Below are 22,818 nucleotides of genomic sequence, written 5' to 3' on the forward strand. Positions count from 1 at the left end.
TCATCCTGATGATAGTTGATGTACACAGGCCTCATTACCTCTTCTGTACCAGTTCCCTATAATTAATCGACATTGTTGTTTACAGTTGTAGTAAGCTGCCTTAACGAATATCGACCAGTAGCACTTACATCATCAGTGATGAAGTGTTTGGAAAAGCTGGTGTTGAAGCAAATCAACTCCTGTCTGAGTGGTGACATGGATACATTCCAGTTCACCTATCGTAGCATCAGGTCTACACTGGATGCCCTCTCACTGGCTCTACACAAAGCCCTGAATATCTGGACAGTAAAGATGCATTCATCAGGATGTTCTTTATCGACTACACTTCAGCATTTAACACCATAACTGATCAGCAAACTCCAAGACCTGGGACTCAACACCCCACTGTGTTTTTGGATCCTGGATTTCCTCACCTTCAGACGACATTCAAGATTGGTAAGAACATCTCCTCCACAATCTCCATCAGTACTGGTGCACCACAGGGCTGTGTTCTTAGACCCTGCTCTACTCACTTTACACCCTTGACTGTGTGGCTTGGTGCAACAATAACACGATCTGCAAATTTTCCAACGATGCCACGGTAGTGGGTTGTATAAAGGAAGGGGATGAATCAGCAAACAGGAGGGAGATTGAAAATGTGGCTGAACGGTGCACGAACAACAACCTCACACTCAATGTGACCAAAACTAAGGAGCTGATTGTTGACTTCGGAAAAGACAAACCGGAGGTTAACAATCCAGTGATTATTAGGGGATCGGAGGGGGAGAGGGTGAGCAAATTTAAGTTCTTGGGAGTCACCATCTTGGAGGATCTTTCCTGGACCCAAAGCACTAATGGTACTGTGAAGAAAGGACATCAGTGCCTCGACTTCCTCAGAAGTTTGCGGAGGTTTGGTATGACACCAGAAACCCTGGAAAATTTCTACTGATGTGTGGTGGAAAGTGTGCTGACAGGCTGCATCATGGTCTGGTATGGGAACACTAATATCCTTTAGTGTAAGGGCCTCCAAAAGGTAGTGGACACAGCCCACGACATCACAGGCAAAACCCTCCCCACTATTGAGTATGTTTACAGGGAACGCTGCCGTCAGAGAGCAGCAGCAATCATTAAAGATCTACATCACCCAGCACGCGCTCTTTTCTCGCTGCTGCCATCAGGAAAGAGGTGTAGGTGCCACAAGATTCGCACCACCAGGTTCAGGAACAGCTGCTACCCCTCCACCATCAGACTCCTCAACGACAAACTTAGTCAGAGTCCCGATGACTGCATCTCTGATCGGTAACAGCATCTCCAAGACTATCACACTGAGCATGGGGACCACCCAGGGCTTCTATCCGCATCTTTGTTAAAAAAAACCAAAATAGATGGTTGTCGACTTCAGGAGGGCCTATGGGGACCTCAATCACTGAGGTCGTCAAGAGTATCAAGTTCCTCGGTGTGCACCTGGTGGAGAATCTCACTGGTCCCTTAACACCATACCGAAGAAAGCCCAACAGCACCTCTACTCCCTACAAAGGCTGAGTAAAGTTCATCTCCCACCCTCCATCCTCACTACATTCTACAGAGAATGTATTGAGAGCATCCTGTACAACTGCATCGCTGCCTGGATTGGAAGCTATACCACTGCAAGACGCTGTGGAGGACATTGTTACGAGCCTAGAGGACCACAAAACCCAACAGCAATAGATATTCATGACAAATGGTTACTTAAACAGAAGTTGCTTTTAATTATCTTTAAACATGAAAACAAGATCAAACTTTAACCTATTGCTATTAACTTGATTAACCTAATTTAAGCGCATGTGCCTGTAATGTGTGTGTAAGTTCAGAAAATTTCTTTGATTCACAGTTCAATCTCACTTCTCACTCCTCCAAGTTTACTGGTTGCAGGCAATTCTTATACTGTGCACAGAATTTAACATTTATGAAGTTCACCAGGCTTTGGTGCTTGAAAGGTAAATGGTTACCACTCAGGGAGGTTCTTGTTGGTTTTCAGAGAGAGATTTGTTGTTCCTGGACACAACTGATTCCTTGTAATCAGCCACTTCAGTGTCTTGCTGAAGAAACTTGCCCCCTCAGGGTTCACCAGATGATAACCTCTTTCTTTCAGGTCTGATGGTGGAGGGGTAGCAGCTTTCAAGGTTCCTTTTAGTTTCTCTTATTCCAAGTGAAACATTAGGCAGCCAGTCCTCTTGCATGAACCACAAGGGCTTTGACCAGTTGAATTAATAACTCACAACCTGTCTTCCAAATGGGGTTTTCCACAAGTTTGCCAGTTTGTCCTGTTCCAGTCCCAGCTGCTGATGCTGACTGTAGAACTGATATCTCTCTCTCTCTCTCTCACTCAGAGAAAAAGCCTGTTTGACTCTCTCTGCTTGCAAAACCACATGACCCTCCTAGAACAGCAAGTTCTACTCCAGACAGCCTGTGGCTCCGATGAGTTCTTTCATCTGTTGTCTTTTTATAAACAACAATCCATTAGTGAAGTCTTTTGGGCAAAGTCTCCAAAACCTTTGCAAAGGCTCTCGGCGCCGGCCTGTCTAGCATTAGCAGAGCTCCAGTATTTTAAATAAGATCTGTTTTAAAATGTTTGTATGTGACCTACACTAAAAAACCTGCCCCAATTTATCTCCCAAAAACATATCTATTTACAATACAAATACTACCTAATCTGTCACAACATCTACCTCACTCAATGCAGGTGGAAAACATAAACACTGTGAAAGACTCCTTGCATTCCACACGTAAACTCTTCTCCCTTCTGACATCTGGCAGCAGGTTCCGTAACCCTTGGGGCCAGCGGGGGCCATCAGGCTCCTGAACTCCCAGTTCAGATCTGGACTTTCAGTGTATACATCTCAGTACCGTAATATTTTAATGTGTGAACTGCTTTCCTAACTTAGATCTATGTAAATACGTTCTGTGGGATGAACAATAAATAAATGTGACTTGACTTGATTTAGAGACTCTGACTTGTGCACTTTATTGCTTTTCTTTTTTATACTCGAGGGGGTTACAAAAAAGGTTGATGAAGGGAAAGCTGTGGATGTTGTCTATTTGGACTTTAGTAAAGCTTTTGACAAGGTTCCCCACAGGAGGTTAGGAAAAAAGGTGGAGGCATTAGGTATAAATAAGGAGGTAGCGAAATGGATTCAGCAGTGGTTGGATGGAAGGTGTCAGAGAGTAGTGGTAGAAAATTGTTTGTCCAATTGGAGGCCGGTGACTAGTGGAGTTCCTCAGGGTTCGGTCCTGGGTCCACTATTATTTGTTATATATATTAACGATCTGGATGTAGGGGAGGAGAATTGGATAAGCAAGTTTGCGGATGACACAAAGATTGGTGGTGTTGTGGACAGTGAGGTAGATTACCGTAGATTAAAAGGTGATTTAGGAAGGCTGGAGGTGTGGGCTGAGAAATGGCTGATGGAATTTAATACAGATAAATGTGAGGTGCTGCATTTTGGAAAGGCAAATTTAAATAGGTCATATACATTAAATGGTAGACAATTGAGGAGTGCAGAGCAACAAAGGGATTTAGGCGTTATGGTAAATAGTACCCTCAAGGCTGATACTCAGGTAGATGGTGTGGTGAAGAAGGCATTTGGAATGTTGGCCTTCATAAATCGGAGTATTGAATTCAAGAGTAGGGAGGTTATGATGAAATTGTACAAGGCATTGGTGAGGCCAAATTTGGAGTACTGTGTGCAGTTTTGGTCACCAAATTATAGGAAAGATATAAACAAAATAGAGAGAGTGCAGAGAAGGTTCACGAGAATGTTGACAGGATTTCAGGGTCTGAGTTACAGGGAAAGGTTGTGCAGACTGGGGCTTTTTTCTCTGGAGCGTAGAAGATTGAGAGGGGACTTGATCGAGGTGTTTAAGATTTTAAAAGGGACAGACAGAGTAAATGTGGATAGGCTTTTTCAATTAAGAGTGGGGGAGATTCAAACTAGAGGACATGGTTTAAGATTGAAGGGGTAAAATTATAAGGGGAACATGAGGGGAAATTTCTTCACGCAGAGGGTGGTGGGGATGTGGAATGAGCTTCCGGCAGATGTGGTCGAGGCGGGATCATTGGTTACATTTAAGGAAAGACTGGATCGTTACATGGATAGGAGGGGACTAGAGGGGTATGGACCGGGTGCTGGTCAGTGGGACGAGGAGGGTGGGGATTTGCTACGGCATGGACTAGTAGGGCCGAACTGGCCTGTTCTGTGCTGTAAGTGGTTATATGGTTATATGGTAACTACACAGTTGGTTTGTTTACATTCATTATTTGTTTACAGTTCTTTGTTTCCATGTTTACGCTGTGTACAGTTTTTTTTGTACTATCAGTTGGTGGTAATTCTGCTTTGCCCACAGGAAAAAGGAACTTGCAGGGCTTGTGGGTCAATGGGATGTAAGTGGGCAGCACAGGCTTGTGTACGTGAGAGACCTGATACCATGCTATATGTCTTAAAGGAAACCAAAAAATCCTTGATCTTTAGAACCTCTCAGGGAAGAAAGTTCCTGAAATCCACCGCCAGCACCACTAGGAAAATTGATTGTAGTTTTGTCTCAGAAGAATTTCTGCCATTATTCCCTTGGAAGGTTTGCTGTTTCCACTGGCATGTCACGCCACAGGTTCTGGCTCGCAACTTGCTGTCTAAAAACATTTGCTTCATTCCCTTCTCCTGATAGTGGACCCCTTTAACACATTGTCCCACAGTCGCTGACCCTCCTGCCACTTGCTTCTATGGATTTAGCTGGCCAAACTTTCAGATCTGATGCTCACTGTTGGCCTTGGAAAAAAAAAGAGATCTTCTCAGAGGAAATTAGGAGAACATGACCCAGTCCTCATTGAGAGGGGGACGGGGGGGGTTCAGTAGTGGGAAGGGTTAAGAACTTCCAATTCCTGGGTGTCACCATCTCTGAAGATCTGTTCTGGTGCCTCCATGTCGAAGCAACCTTGAATAAGGTTTTCCAGCGGCTAGATTTCGTAAGGAGCTTGAGGAGATTCATTAGGTCACAGGTGTACCATGGAGAGCATTCTGACTTGTTGCATCAATTTCTGGTTCGAAGGTGCACAGGACAGGAGAAGACTACAGAGAGTTGTTAACTTGGTCTGTGACATCATGGGTACCAGTCTTCACTCCATCGAGGACATCGACAAGAGGCGGTCTCTTAACAATGCAGCCTCTATCCTCAAGAACCCCCACCACCCAGGCCACGCCTTCTTCACTCTGCTACCATCAGGAAGCAGGTCCAAGAGCCTGAAGACGAGCATCCAGTGGCACAAGAACAGCTTCTTCTCCTCCGCCATCAGATTTCTGAATGGACAATGAACCATAGATACCACCTCACTTTCTCTTCTTTTTGCACCAATTTATTTATTTATTTATTTTTAAATGTAATTTATAGCAATATTTGCATATGTAATGCTGCCATAAACAATGATCGAAACAATAAATTGTGGTTCTCATTCTGATCTCAGCACTTCCATTCTCTCCATGTAATGGAGGCCGGGTCCTGGGAACATTCAACCTGGTCTATTGCTTCCTCAAGCCCCTCACCTCCTGCTGGTCTGCAGATGGCTCCTGATGGCTGCTCTTTGCTCAGCTCCTCCTTCTGTCTTGCAGGTGGAAGGTTTAAGAAAGAGATTGTGGTCGATGGACAGAGCTATCTATTACTGATTCGTGACGAAGGAGGGCCTCCCGAGGTGCAGGTGAGCAATCAAATGCTGCAGAGAGCACCCAGGGAGCTGGCTCGGCCACAGGTGGAAATACATGTGGGGGCTTTGGAGAAGATGCAGAAGACAGTGACTCGAGTGGTTCTGGTGAGAAGGGACCTCACCTGAATGGGTGACTTGAGAAACTGGGATTGTTCCCCTTGGAATCAGAGGAGGCTTAAAATCAGGAAGAGTGTCAATGAGATAGAGAAGCTGTTCCCATCGTTGGGATATCCAGAATCAGGGACACAGTTGATCAATAAAGGGCAGGAGTTTGTAGACTCAGCGGCAGAGGAAATTAATGGGTGGGAAGTGGTTGGTTGACATTTGGAGGGTCCTTTGAGTCAGAGGGAGGGGAGTTCATGGGTACGCAGCGCTAGAGATCGGGGCTATGGGAATGGGCATTGCACGGGGCTGATGTCAGAGAATTGACATGGTTGGTAAGGGGTTGAGAGTGAGTGGAGAGGTGTGGGAGTGAGTGGGGAGTTGGTTGTGGGATAGATCAAGGGTTGAAGATTGGGGAGTGGGTGGGTGGGATGGGCGAAGGGTCAGAAGTTGGGTGGGGAGTGGATGGTGAGATGGGTCACGGGTCGGGAGTGACTGGGGAAGACAGCTCAAGGGTCGGAAGTGGGAGGTGGGGTAGGTCAAGGGTTGGAAGTGGGTTGAGGAGGATGGGTCAAGGTTCAGGGGTGGGGGTGGGTGTGGGAGGTGAGCTGATATCTGAGACCAAGTGGGGATGTGAGAGGTGGATTTGCTGGCCACAGATTAACCGGGGCTGGGTTTGTTGTCCCTAGTTTGCAGCCTGGGTTGACGCCGTGATCTTTGTCTTCAGTCTGGAGGATGAGATCAGCTTTCAGACAGTTTACAACTATTACATGCGGCTCTCCAGTTACCGGAACACAGCAGAAATCCCAATGGTACTTGTAGGGACTCAAGGTAAGCCAGCTCAGCCTTCCTTCCTGTGCTTCAGGGCAATCCATGAAGTCAGAGTGTTCACAGGGGCAGGGACTGATGTTCGGAGGATAAGGGAAGAGGTGGACAGCCTTATCCCAGGGCAGGAATAGCAAATGCCAGAGGATGTGTACAAAGTGAAGGGAGGGAGGTTTAGGGGAGACATCAGGGGCAAGTTATTTTACACAGAGAGTTGAGGGGGCCTGGAATACCTCGCTGGGGATGGGGGTGGAGGCTGGAACATTTAGGGGCATTTAAGAGACTCTTAGACAGGCACATGGATGGAAGGAAAATAGAAGGTTATGGGTGTGAGGGAGGGAAGGTTTAGATAGTTGAGTAGGTTTATATACATTGGCACAACATTGTGGGCAGAAGGGTCTGTACTGTGCTTAATGTTCTATATTCAATTAACAACCCAGAGTTGCAGTAAATCAGCAAATGGAAAGGAGGAAGGGAATTCAAAGCAGGCAGCTGCTTTGTAGAAATAGTTGCAGCTGAGTTGCAGTGCACGTCATCTAGGGGTCCAAGGAACACACCAGAGACCTGGGTTCAATCCCTACCTTGGGCACCGTCTGTGTGGAGTTTACACGTTCTCCATGTGACTGCATGGGTTTTCCCCTGGGTGCCCCAGTTCACTGTAAGTAGAGTGTCCAGTTAAGTGGCAGAATTTGGGGGAGTTGCTGGCAATGCAGGGAGAATAAAAAGCAGATGAGCATGAGATTGAGAGATGAATGTGGGTGGAGTCTCTGTCCTGCCTTTCTTTAGGCTGTTAGTGCATTTCTCAGGTTCAGGCAATACAGGAATATGTCAGATACAAAGTGCGACTCTTTCAGGCAGAGAGAGAACACAAGAAAACTACAGGCCTGTTAACTAAAGGTGTTATGGGAAAAGCATTAATAGGAATGATTAAATACTTTATTTACAGGGAACTTGATAATCAGACCAAGTTGTGCTGGTTTTGTGAAAGGGAAACATGTTTGACCATTTTATTGGAGCCCATTGACGAAGCTGTGGGTGATGGCATTGGTGGCTGGTTTCCTGAAGGCATCTGACAAGGTGCTGCATAAAAAATAAAATAACCATGATGCAAATGTGGAGCAGACAGGATGGGGTAAATGGCCTAATTCTGCTCGAACGGTTCATGGCCTCACCAAAGGTCACTGTGCAGAAAATTAAGTCTTGGTGTGGGAGACACCATTTTGTTATGGAGGCTGTTGGGAAACTGCCTTGGTATCAATGGGTCTTGGCTGGCAAGTCGTGTGCCTCAGAACTGCAACTTTTTACCATTTATATCATTAGCATGGACAAAGCCATTGAAGGTTTGTTGCCGAAAATGTAGAAGGTAGGTGCAGAGAAGGCCATTCAGCCATACGTGCCTGCTCTACCATTCTTCACGATTATGGCTGATCCAGTACCCTAAGTCCCCTATTCCTGCTGTCACTCCACACCCCTTGATCCTTTTCATTGCAAGGGCTACATACAATTCTCTTCTGGGGTGTCAATGAGACCAATGGAGCACTGGGTACAGTTTCCTCACATAGTCCCACATAGTCGCAGTGGAATGGAAATGTCCCACAGTGCAGAAAAACCCCTCTGAGCCCCTTGGCGCAGAAACGATCCACAGTGTCGTTCAATGTGGAAACTCCCACAGTGCAGAAATGCCCTGTAGCGTGGAACTATCCCACAGGCCCAGCTTGTTTGTGCTGAACAACGTGTCCTCCTGCCACTGTCCCATGTCCACATTTCATCCCAATCCCCATCTCGTGCACCTAATTATTGGTATTCAGGCCACAAGATGTGCGAGCAGAATTCGGCCTTCCCCTCCCCTCCCCTCCATGGACTCCATCTCTGGTTGCCTGGGAACGGAAACAAAACACACTGAAGGACCCAGCACACCCGCACAAACTCTCTTCTCCCTCATCCTGCCAGGCAAAGGATCAAGAGTGTGAAATCAAGCACTTACTGGAATAAGGACAGTTTCTTTCCAGAAGCCTGAATGAGCCCCACACCAGTGCTGTCACACTGCCCTTGCTCCTCCTCTTTGCACAACTGTATGAAGGATAGAAAGCAGCTGAACATGAAGTTTCTCTCAATATCAAGCACACTGATGAGGGTCAAACTTCTGCCATTCCCTTTGCAGTAACAGCAGGGCCAGGAGTACTCTTCAGCTGTTAACAGGCAGAGAATCGTTCTGTAGCTGGGAAAGTGGGAGGTCACTTATCTGCTCCACAGACACAATGAATTCTGTCTTCTAGTGGCACATGTACTGTCAATGTCAGCTCCATAAGTTTGTCACGTTTGCTGGGGAGACTGTCAGTCTGAATCCATCTGTGACTGTTTCTTTAAATAGCATCTTAGATATTGAAGATTAGGGCCTGGTGGTCTAAAATCAGTCCATCAGTTTCCAAATTACCATTTCTACCTGGAACAGAGTTGAAACGAGAGAAGAGCAAGAAGATTGGTCTCGATATTGTATCTAGAGCAGGGATGGTCAACCTATGGCAAATGTGCCCAAAGAAGCGCATTTGATAATTAGAAATTGGGCATTGAAGGAGGCATGATTAGCCTAGACGGAATACAATTCCTCTTCCCCCCCCCACCCCCACCAAACCCTCCTTGCCCAGTGCCATCATCAACCCCCCCACACACACATTGAACACACACCTCTTTGCTCCGTCCACCTTTCCTCATCCTCCCATTTGCTCTAAGCTTATTAAAAGGCCTAATTGCGAGACCTCCGTGTCACCATTTATTTTGACACATTGAATGTGAAAGGTTGGCCGCCCTGATCCAGAAGGCCTCCCTTCATTTTTGCCAGCTGAAAGTCTGGCTCCACCTCACCTTCCTTCCTCATCCTTCTGAAGTGGATTGTGGCAAATTTGCAGAAATTTTCCCTCAAGTATAAACCTCTCTTGTGGAGCAGTGGAAAGCAGAGACACCAAAATGGATTTGGAGACTGCAGGGACATTCTAGTGATCCTCATGGCGGTGAGATGAAATCTGAATTATCTGCAGGAAGTCTACAACAATGTTCACGGGGATGAGAGGGTTAACGTATGAGGAGCATTGGGCAGCTCTGGGCCTGCACTCACTAGATTTTACAATGATGAGTGGGCGATCTCATCAAAATATTACAAATATTGAAAGGGCTGGATAGAGTGGACATGGAGAAGATGTGTCCCAAGGTGGGGGAGTCTGGGATCTCAGGATAAAAGGATGTCCCTTTAGAACAGAGATGAGGAACTTCTTCAGCCAAAGGATGGTGTATCTGTGGAATTTGATGATGGAGACTGGGTTGATTTAAATTTCAAGTGGAGATTGATAGATTGTTAGTAAGGGTTGAAAAGGTTATGGGGAGAAGATAGGAGAATGGGGTTGAGAGGAAGTGTACATCAGCCATGATTCTAATGACAGAGCTGACTCAGTGGGCCGAATGGCCTAATTCTGCTCCTTGTTTTCTGGTTATAAATAGCAATTGTAGTTAAATGGGCACAGTTTATTCACTGCCTGTATTGTAGTTAAATGGGTACAGGTTATTCACTGCCTGTATTATAGTTAAATGGGTACAGGTTATTCACTGCCTGTATTGTAGTTAAATGGGCACAGGTTATTCACTGCCTGTATTGTAGTTAAATGGGGACAGGTTATTCACTGCCTGTAGTGTAGTTAAATGGGGACAGGTTATTCACTGCCTGTATTGTAGTTAAATGGGTACAGGTTATTCACTGCCTGTATTGTAGTTAAATGGGTACAGGTTATTCACTGTCTGTATTGTAGTTAAATGGGTACAGGTTATTCACTGCCTGTATTGTAGTTAAATGGGTACAGGTTATTCACTGCCTGTATTGTAGTTAAATGGGTACAGGTTATTCACTGCCTGTATTGTAATTAAATGGGTACAGGTTATTCACTGCCTGTATTGTAGTTAAATGGGCACAGGTTATTCACTGCCTGTATTTGACCTGTGAGTGTGTACTAACTGCTTGTGTGATCCATTTATCAGATGCAATCAGTGCGACCAACCCTCGGGTCATTGATGACGCCCGTGCACGAAAGTTGTCCAATGACTTGAAGCGGTGCACGTATTACGAGACGTGTGCAACGTATGGACTGAATGTGGAGCGAGTTTTCCAGGATGGTAATGTCACCTTGAGAGCTGAGAGCTAAAGATGATCCTTTCTATTTCTGCAGTGCCCTTCATCCTGTTCTTCCTGTCTCATCCCTTAGAATCACTCTCAGACATACAGAAGGGAAGCAGGCCCTTTAGGTCAGCTCAACCATGCCACATAAGCCAGAGTTATTTGTCTGCAGTCAGCCCACTTCCCTCCTCCTTTCCAATCTATGAACCCCTCTGATGGTCTGCTTTGACATCTTCCTCTGGCAACTTGTTCCACATACCCACCACCCTGTGTGGAAAACATTGCCCTTCTCATCCCTTTTAAATCTCCACCCACACTTTGCACTCCCCTACCCTGTGAAAAAGACAATAACCATCTACCTTATTGATTTCCTCGTGATTTTATAAACCAATGCCTCATCTCATCTACCTTCCCTCCAGAGAAAAAAGCTTATCCAGTCTCTCCCTGTAATTGAATCCCTCCAGTCACGCCAGAATCCCCATGAATCTTTTCTGCACCCTTTCCAGATTAATGATTTCCTTTGTCTATCTGGGTATCAGAATTGCACACAATATTCCATGTGCGATCTCACCAATGTCCTGTCCAGTTGTAACATCCCTGCTCCTGCATTCAGTGCCCTGACCACTGAAGGCGATTCTGCCAAACACTGCCGTCACTACCTTTTCTAGTAGAGGTGCCGCTTTCAAAGAATAATGTACTTGTGCACCAGGTCTCTCTGTTCTGCCACACTCTCCAATTCTGCCTTGGTGTAACCTACTTCAGTGCATCACCTCACATTTTACTGAGGTAATTTCTATCTACAGTTCCTTGGCACACTTCCCCAGTTGATCTGGAATAGTCATTCTCAATCTCGGCTCTCTGTTGAGAATGACTGGTCTAGATCCTGTGGAACTATAGGTGATAAAGATATATTACTGATGTTTCAGGCCTGATCGCTTCAGGGTGCTTTGTGGAGCACCTTGGCTCTGTCTGCCATGATAGTGTGGATCTCCCAGTGGCCACCCATTTCAATTCCCCGACCATTTCCTTGCTGTCCATGGTCTCAAGTACTGCCCGATTGAGATCACCTGCAAATTAGAGGAACAAAACTTCATCTGTCTGGCCTCCCTTCAACTGGATGGCATTAATATCAATTTAAGTAAAACAGGAAAATATGCAGAGACTGTGGTTGAAGTAAAAACACAATGTTGGAGAAGCTCAGTAGGTCATCACCAACGTTTCAGGCTTGAGCCCTTCATCAAGGTGTGGGCAAAATGTAGGCAGGCATCCAAACTGTCGCAAAGATAAAGATACATAAACAATGCCTTTGTACAAGGCATTGGTGAGGCCAAATTTGGAGTACTGTGTACAGTTTTGGTCACCAAATTATAGGAAAGATATAAACAAAATAGAGAGAGTGCAGAGAAGGTTCACGAGAATGTTAACAGGATTTCAGGGTCTGAGTTACAGGGAAAGGTTGTGCAGACTGGGGCTTTTTTCTCTGGAGCGTAGAAGATTGAGAGGGGACTTGATCGAGGTGTTTAAGATTTTAAACGGGACAGACAGAGTAAATGTGGATAGGCTTTTTCAATTAAGAGTGGGGGAGATTCAAACTAGAGGACATGGTTTAAGATTGAAGGGGGAAAATTATAAGGGGAACATGAGGGGAAATTTCTTTACGCAGAGGGTGGTGGGGATGTGGAATGAGCTTCCGGCAGACGTGGTCGAGGCGGGATCATTGGTTACATTTAAGGAAAGACTGGATCGTTACATGGATAGGAGGGGACTAGAGGGGTATGGACCGGGTGCTGGTCAGTGGGACTAGGAGGGTGGGGATTTGCTACGGCATGGACTAGTCGGGCCGAACTGACCTGTTCTGTGCTGTAAGTGGTTATATGGTTATATGTTTCAGGATTGAGCCCATCGTAGTCAATGACGGTAATTTCTCCAGTTTTTGTTAACCCCCCCTTCCCCTTTGCCTTTCCCCCAGTTCTCTCTCTTTCTTCCCTTTCCCCTCTGTTTCCAATCACAGAACCAAAATCAATTTTCACCTCTCCTCTTATCATATCCAATTAACACCTTTTGTTGGCGCCTGGCCAGCATCGTCTTTATTCTTACACTTTCCTGTTCTTTGCTTATTCCTTGAAGAAGGACTCAGGCCTGAAACATCAGTAATATATCTTTACCTATGGAGTCTGCGAGATGGCTGAGGTTCCACCAGCATCTCTGTGTTTTTAGTACAATCACAGCATCTGCAGACTTCCGTATTTGACTTTGATCCTGTCATAATCTTGGACAACCTTCACTGGCCACCCACCACACCATCCACAAATTGCTAACCGTGTTGATGGCATTCTCATCCAATAAACCAGCACCAATCCCTGTGTCACACCACTGGTCACAGATCTCCAGTCTGCATTCCTTCTATCGCCCCTACCGTTGGCCCACTTCGCTTGGACCTTACGGACCATCCTCTCATGGCAAGACCTTGTCAATGGTTGTGTGTTTAAAAAATACAGTCTAGTTTATTGTCCTCTGATTGTCCAAGTCAACCAGGCTAAACAGCGTTCTCTGGTCCTCGGTGCAAAACACGCAGGCACACAACCAGACATAAAACACATACAGACAAACAATACATATGCAGGACAAGAATTTAATATCTACAAATAAATAAATATTGTTTTGTGAATATGAGAGTCTTGGAGGGTCAGTGTGAGCGGTTCCTTTGGTCGATCAGCATTCTCACTGCTAGTGAGAAGAAGCTGTTCCTCAGCCTGGTGGTGCTGGCTCTGATCCTCCTGGATCTTTTCCCCAATGGGAGCCGCTGAAAGCTGCTGTGTGCAGGGTGGAAGAGGTCCTCAGACAACAATCCAGATAGATCACATTGATGGTGGGAAGGGAGACTCTAGCGATCCTCTCTGCCACTCTTATGGTCCTGTGGATTGACTTCCAATCTATTTTCAGAATTCTGAGGCCTGAGTTCCCACCTACAAAGCCACGTTTCTTGTGTTTGGGTCAGTGTTCAATGCACATTCAATTGAAAACCGTTTAAAATTTGTGAGTGGTGGAATGGCGTGCAGTACTGTGCCATTCCAGCAAGTGGGGTGATCACTCCTTTGTGCCCCATAGTGGTGCATGGTGGAACTGCAGCTGTGCTCAGAATCATCTCACATTGTGAGATTCCATTCTGGGAAGTTGGATCACAAACAGCCTCAGATTTTGTCTGGGCTTTCTTCTGCTGTGTGGAGGAGATCATTGGGTTAAAGTTGGTTATAGAGGGGACAGGCAAGAAACGTTGGTCACCCACTGGTTCCTCTGATGCTGTGTGACCTGCTGAGTTTCTACAGCATGTTTGCACACTGCATTCCGCAGGTCAGTCGCCCTGAAACAATATTTGCTTGGACACCAGGAGGAGTTGGAACCATCCTGAGCTTGAAGCACAACTCCCTTGTCTCCATCCATTGGACCCAGTCAGCATTATCTTGGGGATCTTGTGAACGTGGCCAGCCCAGCCAGCACTCCCACTAGTCTCTCTCTCTTTTGTTTTCCTCTTTAGTTGCTCAGAAGATTGTGACGTTACGCAAGAAGCAGCAATTATCGATTGGACCCTGCAAGTCGCTACCAAACTCACCCAGTCATTCCTCTGTTCCCAATGCCTCCATCCCATCTGTACACATCAACCAGGTGAGCAAAATCTGTCTGAAAAAGTAAGCTTGGGGGGGGGGGGGGGGGTCACGTGTGTCGTGTGTGCCAGCTGCAGTTTTGATGGAGGCCATAGACATTGGCTCTTTGTGTTTGCCGGATGAACAAGGGGAGAGGTCACAATGGGAGATGTGTTTTCCTCTGGAACAAGTAAATGTGACAAGATGTGTGAGGTTCAAGTTTGATATTTGTGCCTTCCTTACACTGAAACATTCCATCCAGGGAACGTGAGGGGATTCACCTCTCTATCCCTCCCCACACTGAAACAGTCCACCCCAGAGAACATGACGGGAATCTCCCCTCCACCCTCTCTGTCCCTCCCCACACTGAAACATTCCACCCCAGGGAACATGTCGGGAATTCCCCCATCCACCCTCTCCGTCCCTCCCCACACTGAAACAGTCCACCCTAGGGAACGTGACGGGAACCACCCCTCCACCTTCTCCATCCCTCCCAACACTGAAACATTCCACCCAGGGAACGTGACGGGAATCACCCCTCCACCCTCTCCATCCCTCCCCACACTGAAACACTCCACCCAGGGAACGTGACGGGAATCTCCCCTCCACCCTCTCCATCCCTCCCTACACTGAAACATTCCACCCAGGGAACGTGACGGGAATCTCCCCTCCACCCTCTCCATCCCTCCCCACACTGAAACACTCAACCCCAGGAAACGTGACGGGAATCACCCCTCCACCCACTCCGTCTCTCCCCACACTGAAACATTCCACCCAGGGAACGTGACGGGAATCTTCCCTCCACCCTCTCCATCCCTCCCCACACTGAAACACTCAACCCCAGGAAACGTGATGGGAATCACCCCTCCACCCACTCCGTCTCTCCCCAGACTGAAACATTCCACCCAGGGAACGTGACGGGAATCTTCCCTCCACCCTCTCCATCCCTCCCCACACTGAAACACTCAACCCAGGGAACGTGACGGGAATCACCCCTCCACCCTTTCCATCCCTCCCCACACTGAAACACTCAACCCCAGGAAACGTGATGGGAATCACGCCTCCACCCACTCCGTCCCTCCCCACACTGAAACATTCCAACCAGGGAACGTGACGGGAATCTCCCCTCCACCCTGTTCATCCCTCCCCAGGGAACGTAACGGGAATCTCCCCTCCACCCTGTTCATCCCTCCCCACACTGAAACAGTCCACCCCAGGGAACATGATGGGAATATCCTCTCCACTGTTTCCATCCCCCCCCACACTGAAACACTCAACCCCAGGGAACGTGACGGGAATCTCCTCCCCATCCCTCCCCACACTGAAACATTCCACCCCAGTGAACACGATGGGAATCTCACCTCCACCCTCTCCATCCCTCCCCACACTGAAATATTCCATCCCAGGGAACGTGACGGGAATCTCCCCTCCACCGTCTCCGTCCCTCCCAACACTGAAACATTCTTCCCCAGGGAACATGATGGGAATCTTCCCTCCACCCTCTCCATCCCTCCCCACACTGAAACAGTCCACCCCACGGAACATGACAGGAATCTTCCCTCCACCCTCTCCATCCCTCCCCACACTGAAACACTCCACCCCAGGGAACATGACTGGAATCACCCTCCACCCATTCCATCCCTCCGCTCACTGAAACCCTCCACACAGAGATCCTGATGGGAATCACTCCTCAACCATCTTCGTCCCTCCCCACATTGAAACAGTCCACCCCAGGGAACGTGACTGTAATCTTCCATCCCTCCCCACACTGAAACACTCCACCACAGGGAACATGATGGGAATCTCCCCTCCACCCTCTCCGTCCCTCCCCACACTGAAACAGTCCACCCCAGTGAACACGATGGGAATCTCACCTCCACCCTCTCCATCCCTCCCCACACTGAAACATTCCACCCAGGGAACATGATGGGAATTTCCCCTCCACCCTCTCTATCCCTCTCCATACTGAAATAGTCCACCCCAGGGAACATGATGGGAATTTCCCCTCCACCCTCTCTATTCCTCCCCACACTGCAACAGTCCACCCCAGTGAACACGATGGGAATCTCACCCTCTCCATCCCTCCCCACACTGAAACATTCCACCCAGGGAACATGATGGGAATCTCCCCTCCACCCTCTCTATCCCTCTCCAGACTGAAATAGTCCACCCCAGGGAATATCTTTGAACCATTGAACACTACAGCACAGGAATAGTCTTTTCAGGTCAGTGCTGAAGCATTTTTCTTCATAATCCCACTGACCTGCACCTAGTCCACAGCCCTCCATACCCCAACCATCATGTCCCTGTCCAAATTTTATTTAAATGTTAAGCTTGAGTCCGCATTCACCGCCTCATCTTGCAGCTCATTCCATACTCCCACTACTCCCTGTGTGAAGAAGGTTCCCCCTAATGTTCCCCCTAAACCTTTCCCCTCTCACCCTTAACTGATGTCCTATGGTTTTTCCTTCCACCTATCCTCACTGGAAAAGGCCTGCATGCATTTGCTCTATCTTTACCGATATCATAGCAGCTCCTGCCCCACACAGCGATTCATCCAGTAAGTATGTTTCTGATGGGGCACCTCTATAATTTGTTGAGGGGTGGAGAACATGCTGAACGTTCTCAGTCTTCTGATCGAGCAGACTCGTGTGCACCATCTTGATCATCGTATCAAATGGTTGGCCCAACTTAGCTGACTAGGGGTGGCATGGTTGGCGCAACAGTTAGCACAACGTCTTTTCAGTCCCAGTGATCGGGGCTGGGGCTCGAATCCCGCACTGCCTGGAAGGAGTTTTTACGTTCTTCCCGTATCTGCGGGGATCTGGTTTCCTCCCACCATTCGAAACATGCCAGAGTCCTAGGGTCAGTTGTGTGTAATTGGGCGGCGCGGGCTCACGGGCCAAAATGACCTGTTAGTGCCCTGTATTTCTAAATTTGAAATTTAAATTCTGTCTCAAGGCTGAAGCTTCCTCCTGTCTGCACCTCAGTGCTGTGGGCGGGACGGGGCTCCACTGGCATCTTGAAGTCCATGAGCAATGTTGCTGCTTGCTTCTGAACTGCTGTGATCTCCACAGGCTGCTAACGGAGGGGTCTTCAGTGATTACTCCTCTTCAGTCCCATCCACACCCAGTATGAGCCAGAAGGAGCTGCGAATTGACACCATCGCCGCCTCCAGCACTCCCACGCCTGTCCGCAAGCAGTCCAAGCGACGGTCAAACATATTCACAGTAAGTACAGGCTGGCCACACCTGGGCTGCCAACTTGTCCCAGCCTTGAATGTGCGTATTGACTCAGAAACCAGAGCTCACTGGAGCGTAGATGGGACAGACACATGAAGGAGCAGGAGGTGGCCACTAATCTCCCGAAGCCCGCCATGCTGTTCCATCCGACTGTGGCGAATGCACCCCAGGGCCCTTCAGCTCCCATCACTACCAGAACCTCCCTCCCCTCTCTGTACCTCACAACCCCCTGGAGCGGAAAATTCGAATGATTCAAAACCTTCCACCTGCAGACATTTACCTCTCACCTTTCAGTTAAGTCGGATTCCCTGTCTTCAGCTCTTGTACTCGATGCAGTGAAGTGGCACTCACATCCAAATGCTTGTGTTTTTGCATGCACTCCGTAAGCTCTGCTTCCTGCATCCTCCAGGATCTTGCTTCTCGTGGTCCCCATGACCTGTGCTCCTTAGAAACCCACAGGGTCCTTTGGATCATTAATTGTGTGAAACAGTGAAATGCAGGTGCTTTAATGGACAGTTCATCACAGGCGCAGATCCTTTAGCTCCCCACACCTGTGGCCGATGTCAATGTATCCCATTTGTCCCCTGATAGTCCCCATGTGTCCTGAAACATTGCTGTGACACCTGCTTCCACCAACCCTCTGGCAGAGCACCCACTGCTCTGTAAAACATTTGCCCATGCATCTCCTGCAACGTTTCCCACATTGTAAATGCACAATCAGCAGGGGGAAAGACTCGAACTGCCTACCCTCTCTGTGGCATATTTCATACAACCCTACCGAGTCCCCCCTTGACATCAACGCTCCAGAGAAAAACTCCCATGTTTGTTCAACCTCTCCTGTAGCTTGTGTTCCTGAGGGAGGCAATATCTCAGTGAAACTGGAGACGCTGGAGGAAAGCACAATGGCTGGGGAACCCAGAGGACCAAGCAGTTTCTGTAGGGGGAGGGGAATTGTTGATATTTTGGGGTGGAACTCTTGGTTAAGGCAGGCCATGGAGAGGAGTGTGCAAGGAGAGGGCGGGAGACAGACCATGTGGGGTTGGGGGAAGCTTGGAGGGGGAAAGGATAATGAACAGACTGACCACCCACCTCATCCCTGGCCCTCAGAATATCATTAATGTGTCCTCCTCTCCTTCCAGCTCCCTCTGGCAAATCTCAGTCGCCCAACTCACGCTCATCCTCCCCAGCTGAGCTTCTGGGGTAGGGGTTCTGAGGGAGGAGAGGGTGTTTTGAGATTGTGATTGGGGATGAGTGTGTTGTGCCGACCCATATATTCCTTAAAAAGAGTACTAAACCCTCCCTACCTCTATTTTTCCTCCATCCATGTTTCTGTCTAGGAGTCCCTTAAATGCCCCTGATGTTCCACCCTCCACCTTCATCCCCAGCAAAGCATTCCAGTACCCACAACTCTCTGTGTAAAAAAAAGTACCCTGACATCTCCCTTGAACTTCCCTCCCTTCACTTTGTATACATGTCCTCTGGTGTTTGCTGATCCTGCCCTGAGAAACAGGTGCTGGCCGTCCACCCTATCTACGCCTCTCAGAATCTTGTCGACCTCTATTAACATATCATAACATAACAATTTACAGCACGGAAACAGGCCATTAGGCCCTTCTAGTCCGCACCAAACCAAACACCCCTCTTTAGTCCCACCTCCCTGCACAATGCCCATAACCCTCCATCTTCTTCTCATCCATATATCTGTCCAACCTTTTCTTAAATAATACAATTGACTCCGCCGCCACTATTTCTCCCGGAAGCTCATTCCACACGGCTACCACTCTCTGAGTAAAGAAGTTCCCCCTCATGTTACCTCTAAACCTCTGCCCCTTAATTCTTAACTCATGTCCTCTTGTTTTAATCTTTCCTCCTCTTAACGGAAATAGTCTATCCACATCCACTCTGTCTATCCCTTTCATAATCTTAAATACTTCTGTCAAATCCCCTCTCAACCTTCTACGCTCCAAAGAATAAAGACCTAATCTGTCCAATCTCTCCCTAGACTCTAGATGCTTAAACCCAGGTAACATTCTGGTAAACCTTCTCTGCACTCTCTCCACTCTGTTTATATCCTTCCTATAATTAGGCGACCAGAACTGCACACAGAACTCCAAATGAGGCCGCACCAACGTCTTATACAATCTCAACATCACCTCCCAACTCCTATATTCCATGCAATGATTGATAAAGGCCAGCATACTAAAAGCCTTCTTCACCACCCTATTCACGTGAGTTTCTACCTTCAGGGAACGATGTACCGTTACTCCTAAATCTTTCTGCTCTTCTGTATTCATCAATGCTCTCCCATTTACCACGTATGTCCTATTCTGATTCTTCTTAACAAAATGAAGCTCCTCACACTTATCAGCATTAAATTCCATCTGCCATTTTTCAGCCCACTTTTCTAAGCAGCCCAAATCCCTCTGCAATCCTTGAAAATCTTCTTCATTATCCACTATTCCACCTATCTTAGTATCGTCTGCATATTTACTAATCCAATTCACCACCCCATCATCTAGATCATTAATGTATATAACGAACAACAATGGGCCCAATACAGATCCTTGAGGCACACCACTGGTCACCGGCCTCCAACCTGACAGACAATTATCCACTACCACTCTCTGGCCTCTCCCTTTCAGCCAATGTTCAATCCATTTGACTATCTCAAAATTTATACCTAAAGACTGCACCTTCTTAACTAACCTTCCGTGTGGTACTTATCGAAGGCCTTACTGAAGTCCATATAGACAACATCCACTGCGCTACCCTCATCCACATTCCTAGTCACCTCTTCAAAATATTCAATCAGATTGGTCAAACATGACCTTCCTCCCACAAATCCATGTTGAGTGCTCCTGATCAGACCCTGTCTATCCAGATGTTTATAAGTACTATCTCTAAGAATTTTCTCCATTAATTTACCTACCACAGACGTCAAACTTACAGGCCGATAGTTGCCAGGCTTCCTCCTTGAACCCTTTTTAAATAACAGAACCACATGCGCAATGCGCCAATCCTCCGGCACTATCCCCATATCTAATGACATTTGGAAAATTACCACCAGAGCCTCTGCTATTTCCTCCTTCACTTGTCTCAATGTCCTGGGGAAGATCCCGTCTGGTCCCGGAGTCTTATCCACCTTTATATTCTTCAAAAGCCCTAAAACTACATCTTTTGTAATCTCTATATTCCCCATATTTACCCAATTTGCTTTTTTTTATCTCACATCTCCCAATATCCTTCTCCTTAGTGAATACCGAAGAAAAGAAACTGTTCAATATCTCCCCCATTTCTCTAGGCTCCACACACAGTTTTCTGCTCTGATTCTCTAAGGGACCAATTTTGTCTCTAGCTTTCCTTTTACCATTAACATATTTGTAGAACTCTTTTGGATTAGTTTTCACCCTGCTTGCCTCTCATCCTTCTACACTCCAAAGAGAGAAGTCCCAGCTCTGCTCACCTTACCTCATGACTTATTTTCCAATCCAGGCAACATCCTGGTCAATTTCCCCTGCTCCTCTCTCCACAGTTTCCACATCCTTCCTATAATGAGGTGACCAGAACGCAACACAATACTTAAGTGTGGTCTCACCAGAGATTTGTAGAGTTGTAACGTGACCTCTCTACTCCTGAACTCAATCCCCCTATTAATGAAGCCCAGCATCCCATAGGCCTTCTTAACTATCCTATCAAACCTTGAGAGCTGCTTGGAGTCGAACCCCAAGGTCCTTCTGTTCATTCAGACTCTGAAGTATCCGACCATTAACCCTGTACTCACCCTTCTGGTTTGACCTACCAAAATGCCTGATACTCATCCAATTGAACTCCATCTGCCATGTCTGCGAAAGGAGACAGGAAATGAAGAGATGATGGGGGTGCGGAGACTGCCCTACAGTCTCCATTACTCCTCCTATTTTCAATGCAAATATCTCACTGGAATAAAGCCTGTCCTCACCGTCTGGTCACCAAAGCCTCGAAATCCAACTCCAACACTCAGCCACCCTCCACTGGGCACTTCACTACAGCTACCCCTTTTATTGGTCACTGCCCCTTATATTTATTCCTCCTCCCACTAGTCACCGTTCTGTTTAACATTTATTTTGCCCTCTGCTCTCTTCTAAACTGCACTAACCTCCAGCTGCTTCCCGATACTCACAGCAGTGTCTCGCTCCTCTTTCAGCGACAGTCCCAAAATTACCATGGCCTGAGTCCCCGCTCCATTCCATTTTAAACAGCAAGTTTGGGGGCGAGGGTTTGTATGGGAGCGGGGATGAATTGGGGGTGGGGTGAGTATGGGACCAGGGGAGAATTTGGCGGCGGGGTGAGTATGGGAACGGGGATGAAATTGGGGGTGAGGGTGGGTGATTGTGGGGATGGGTGGGTGAGTTTGGCAATGTGGAAGAGTTTGGGGACATGGGTGAGTTTGGGGGGTAGATGAGTTTTGGGATGTGAATGAGTTTTGGGGGTGGGTGAGTTTGGGGTCGTGGGTGAGTTTGGGGGGTGGGTTAGTTTGGGGACCTGGGTGAGTCTGGGGGTGAGTGAGTTTGTGGACATGGGTGAGTTTGGGGAGTGGGTGAGTTTGGGGACATGGGTGAGTTTGGGGATGTGGGTGAGTTTGGGGGATGGATGAGTTTGGGGACGTGGATGAGTTTGGGGATGTGGGTGAGATGGGGGTTGGGTGAGTTTAGGGACATGGGTGAGTTTGAGGGGTGGGTGAGTTTGGGGTCGTGGGTGAGTTTGGGGGGTGGGTGAGTTTGGGGATGTGGGTGAGTTTGGGGGGTGGGTGAGTTTGGGGTCATGGGTGAGTTTGGGGTCATGGGTGAGTTTGGGGGCTGGGTGAGTTTGGGGGCTGGGTGAGTTTGGGGTCGTGGGTGAGTTTGGGGATGTGGGTGAGTTTGGGATGTGGGTGAGTTTGCGGATGTGGGTGAGTTTGGGGATGTGGGTGAGTTTGGGGACGTGGGTGAGTTTGGGGACGTGGGTGAGTTTGGGGACATGGGTGAGTTTGGGGTGGGTCGCCTTCCCAGTGTGGACCCCTGCCCATTGTTGCGGTGGGCCCATGTCGTTGCTGCCAGCTGCGGTGTGATTTCTGTGCAGCAGGCTATGTCATCTAGACCAGAGCTTTTATCTCCCTTCTCC

The 22,818-nt window shown here is 47.7% G+C and overlaps 1 protein-coding gene across 4 annotated transcripts in view; it reads left to right on the forward strand.

Annotated features, from left to right (window-relative positions):
- LOC138755895 (arf-GAP with GTPase, ANK repeat and PH domain-containing protein 3-like) overlaps positions 1-22,818 on the forward strand; it is a 324,334-nt gene that overhangs the window by 118,763 nt on the left and 182,753 nt on the right. For all 4 annotated transcript variants that reach the window (XM_069922694.1, XM_069922695.1, XM_069922696.1 and 1 more), the window contains exons 4-8: positions 5,619-5,704; positions 6,502-6,643; positions 10,661-10,795; positions 14,332-14,459; positions 17,515-17,667. In XM_069922694.1, the coding sequence (XP_069778795.1) occupies positions 5,619-5,704; positions 6,502-6,643; positions 10,661-10,795; positions 14,332-14,459; positions 17,515-17,667 (644 nt within the window). The remainder of the gene's footprint in view (positions 1-5,618; positions 5,705-6,501; positions 6,644-10,660; positions 10,796-14,331; positions 14,460-17,514; positions 17,668-22,818) is intronic.

This window comes from Narcine bancroftii, chromosome 2 (genome assembly GCF_036971445.1).
Source record: "Narcine bancroftii isolate sNarBan1 chromosome 2, sNarBan1.hap1, whole genome shotgun sequence".
Lineage (NCBI taxonomy): Eukaryota > Metazoa > Chordata > Chondrichthyes > Torpediniformes > Narcinidae > Narcine > Narcine bancroftii.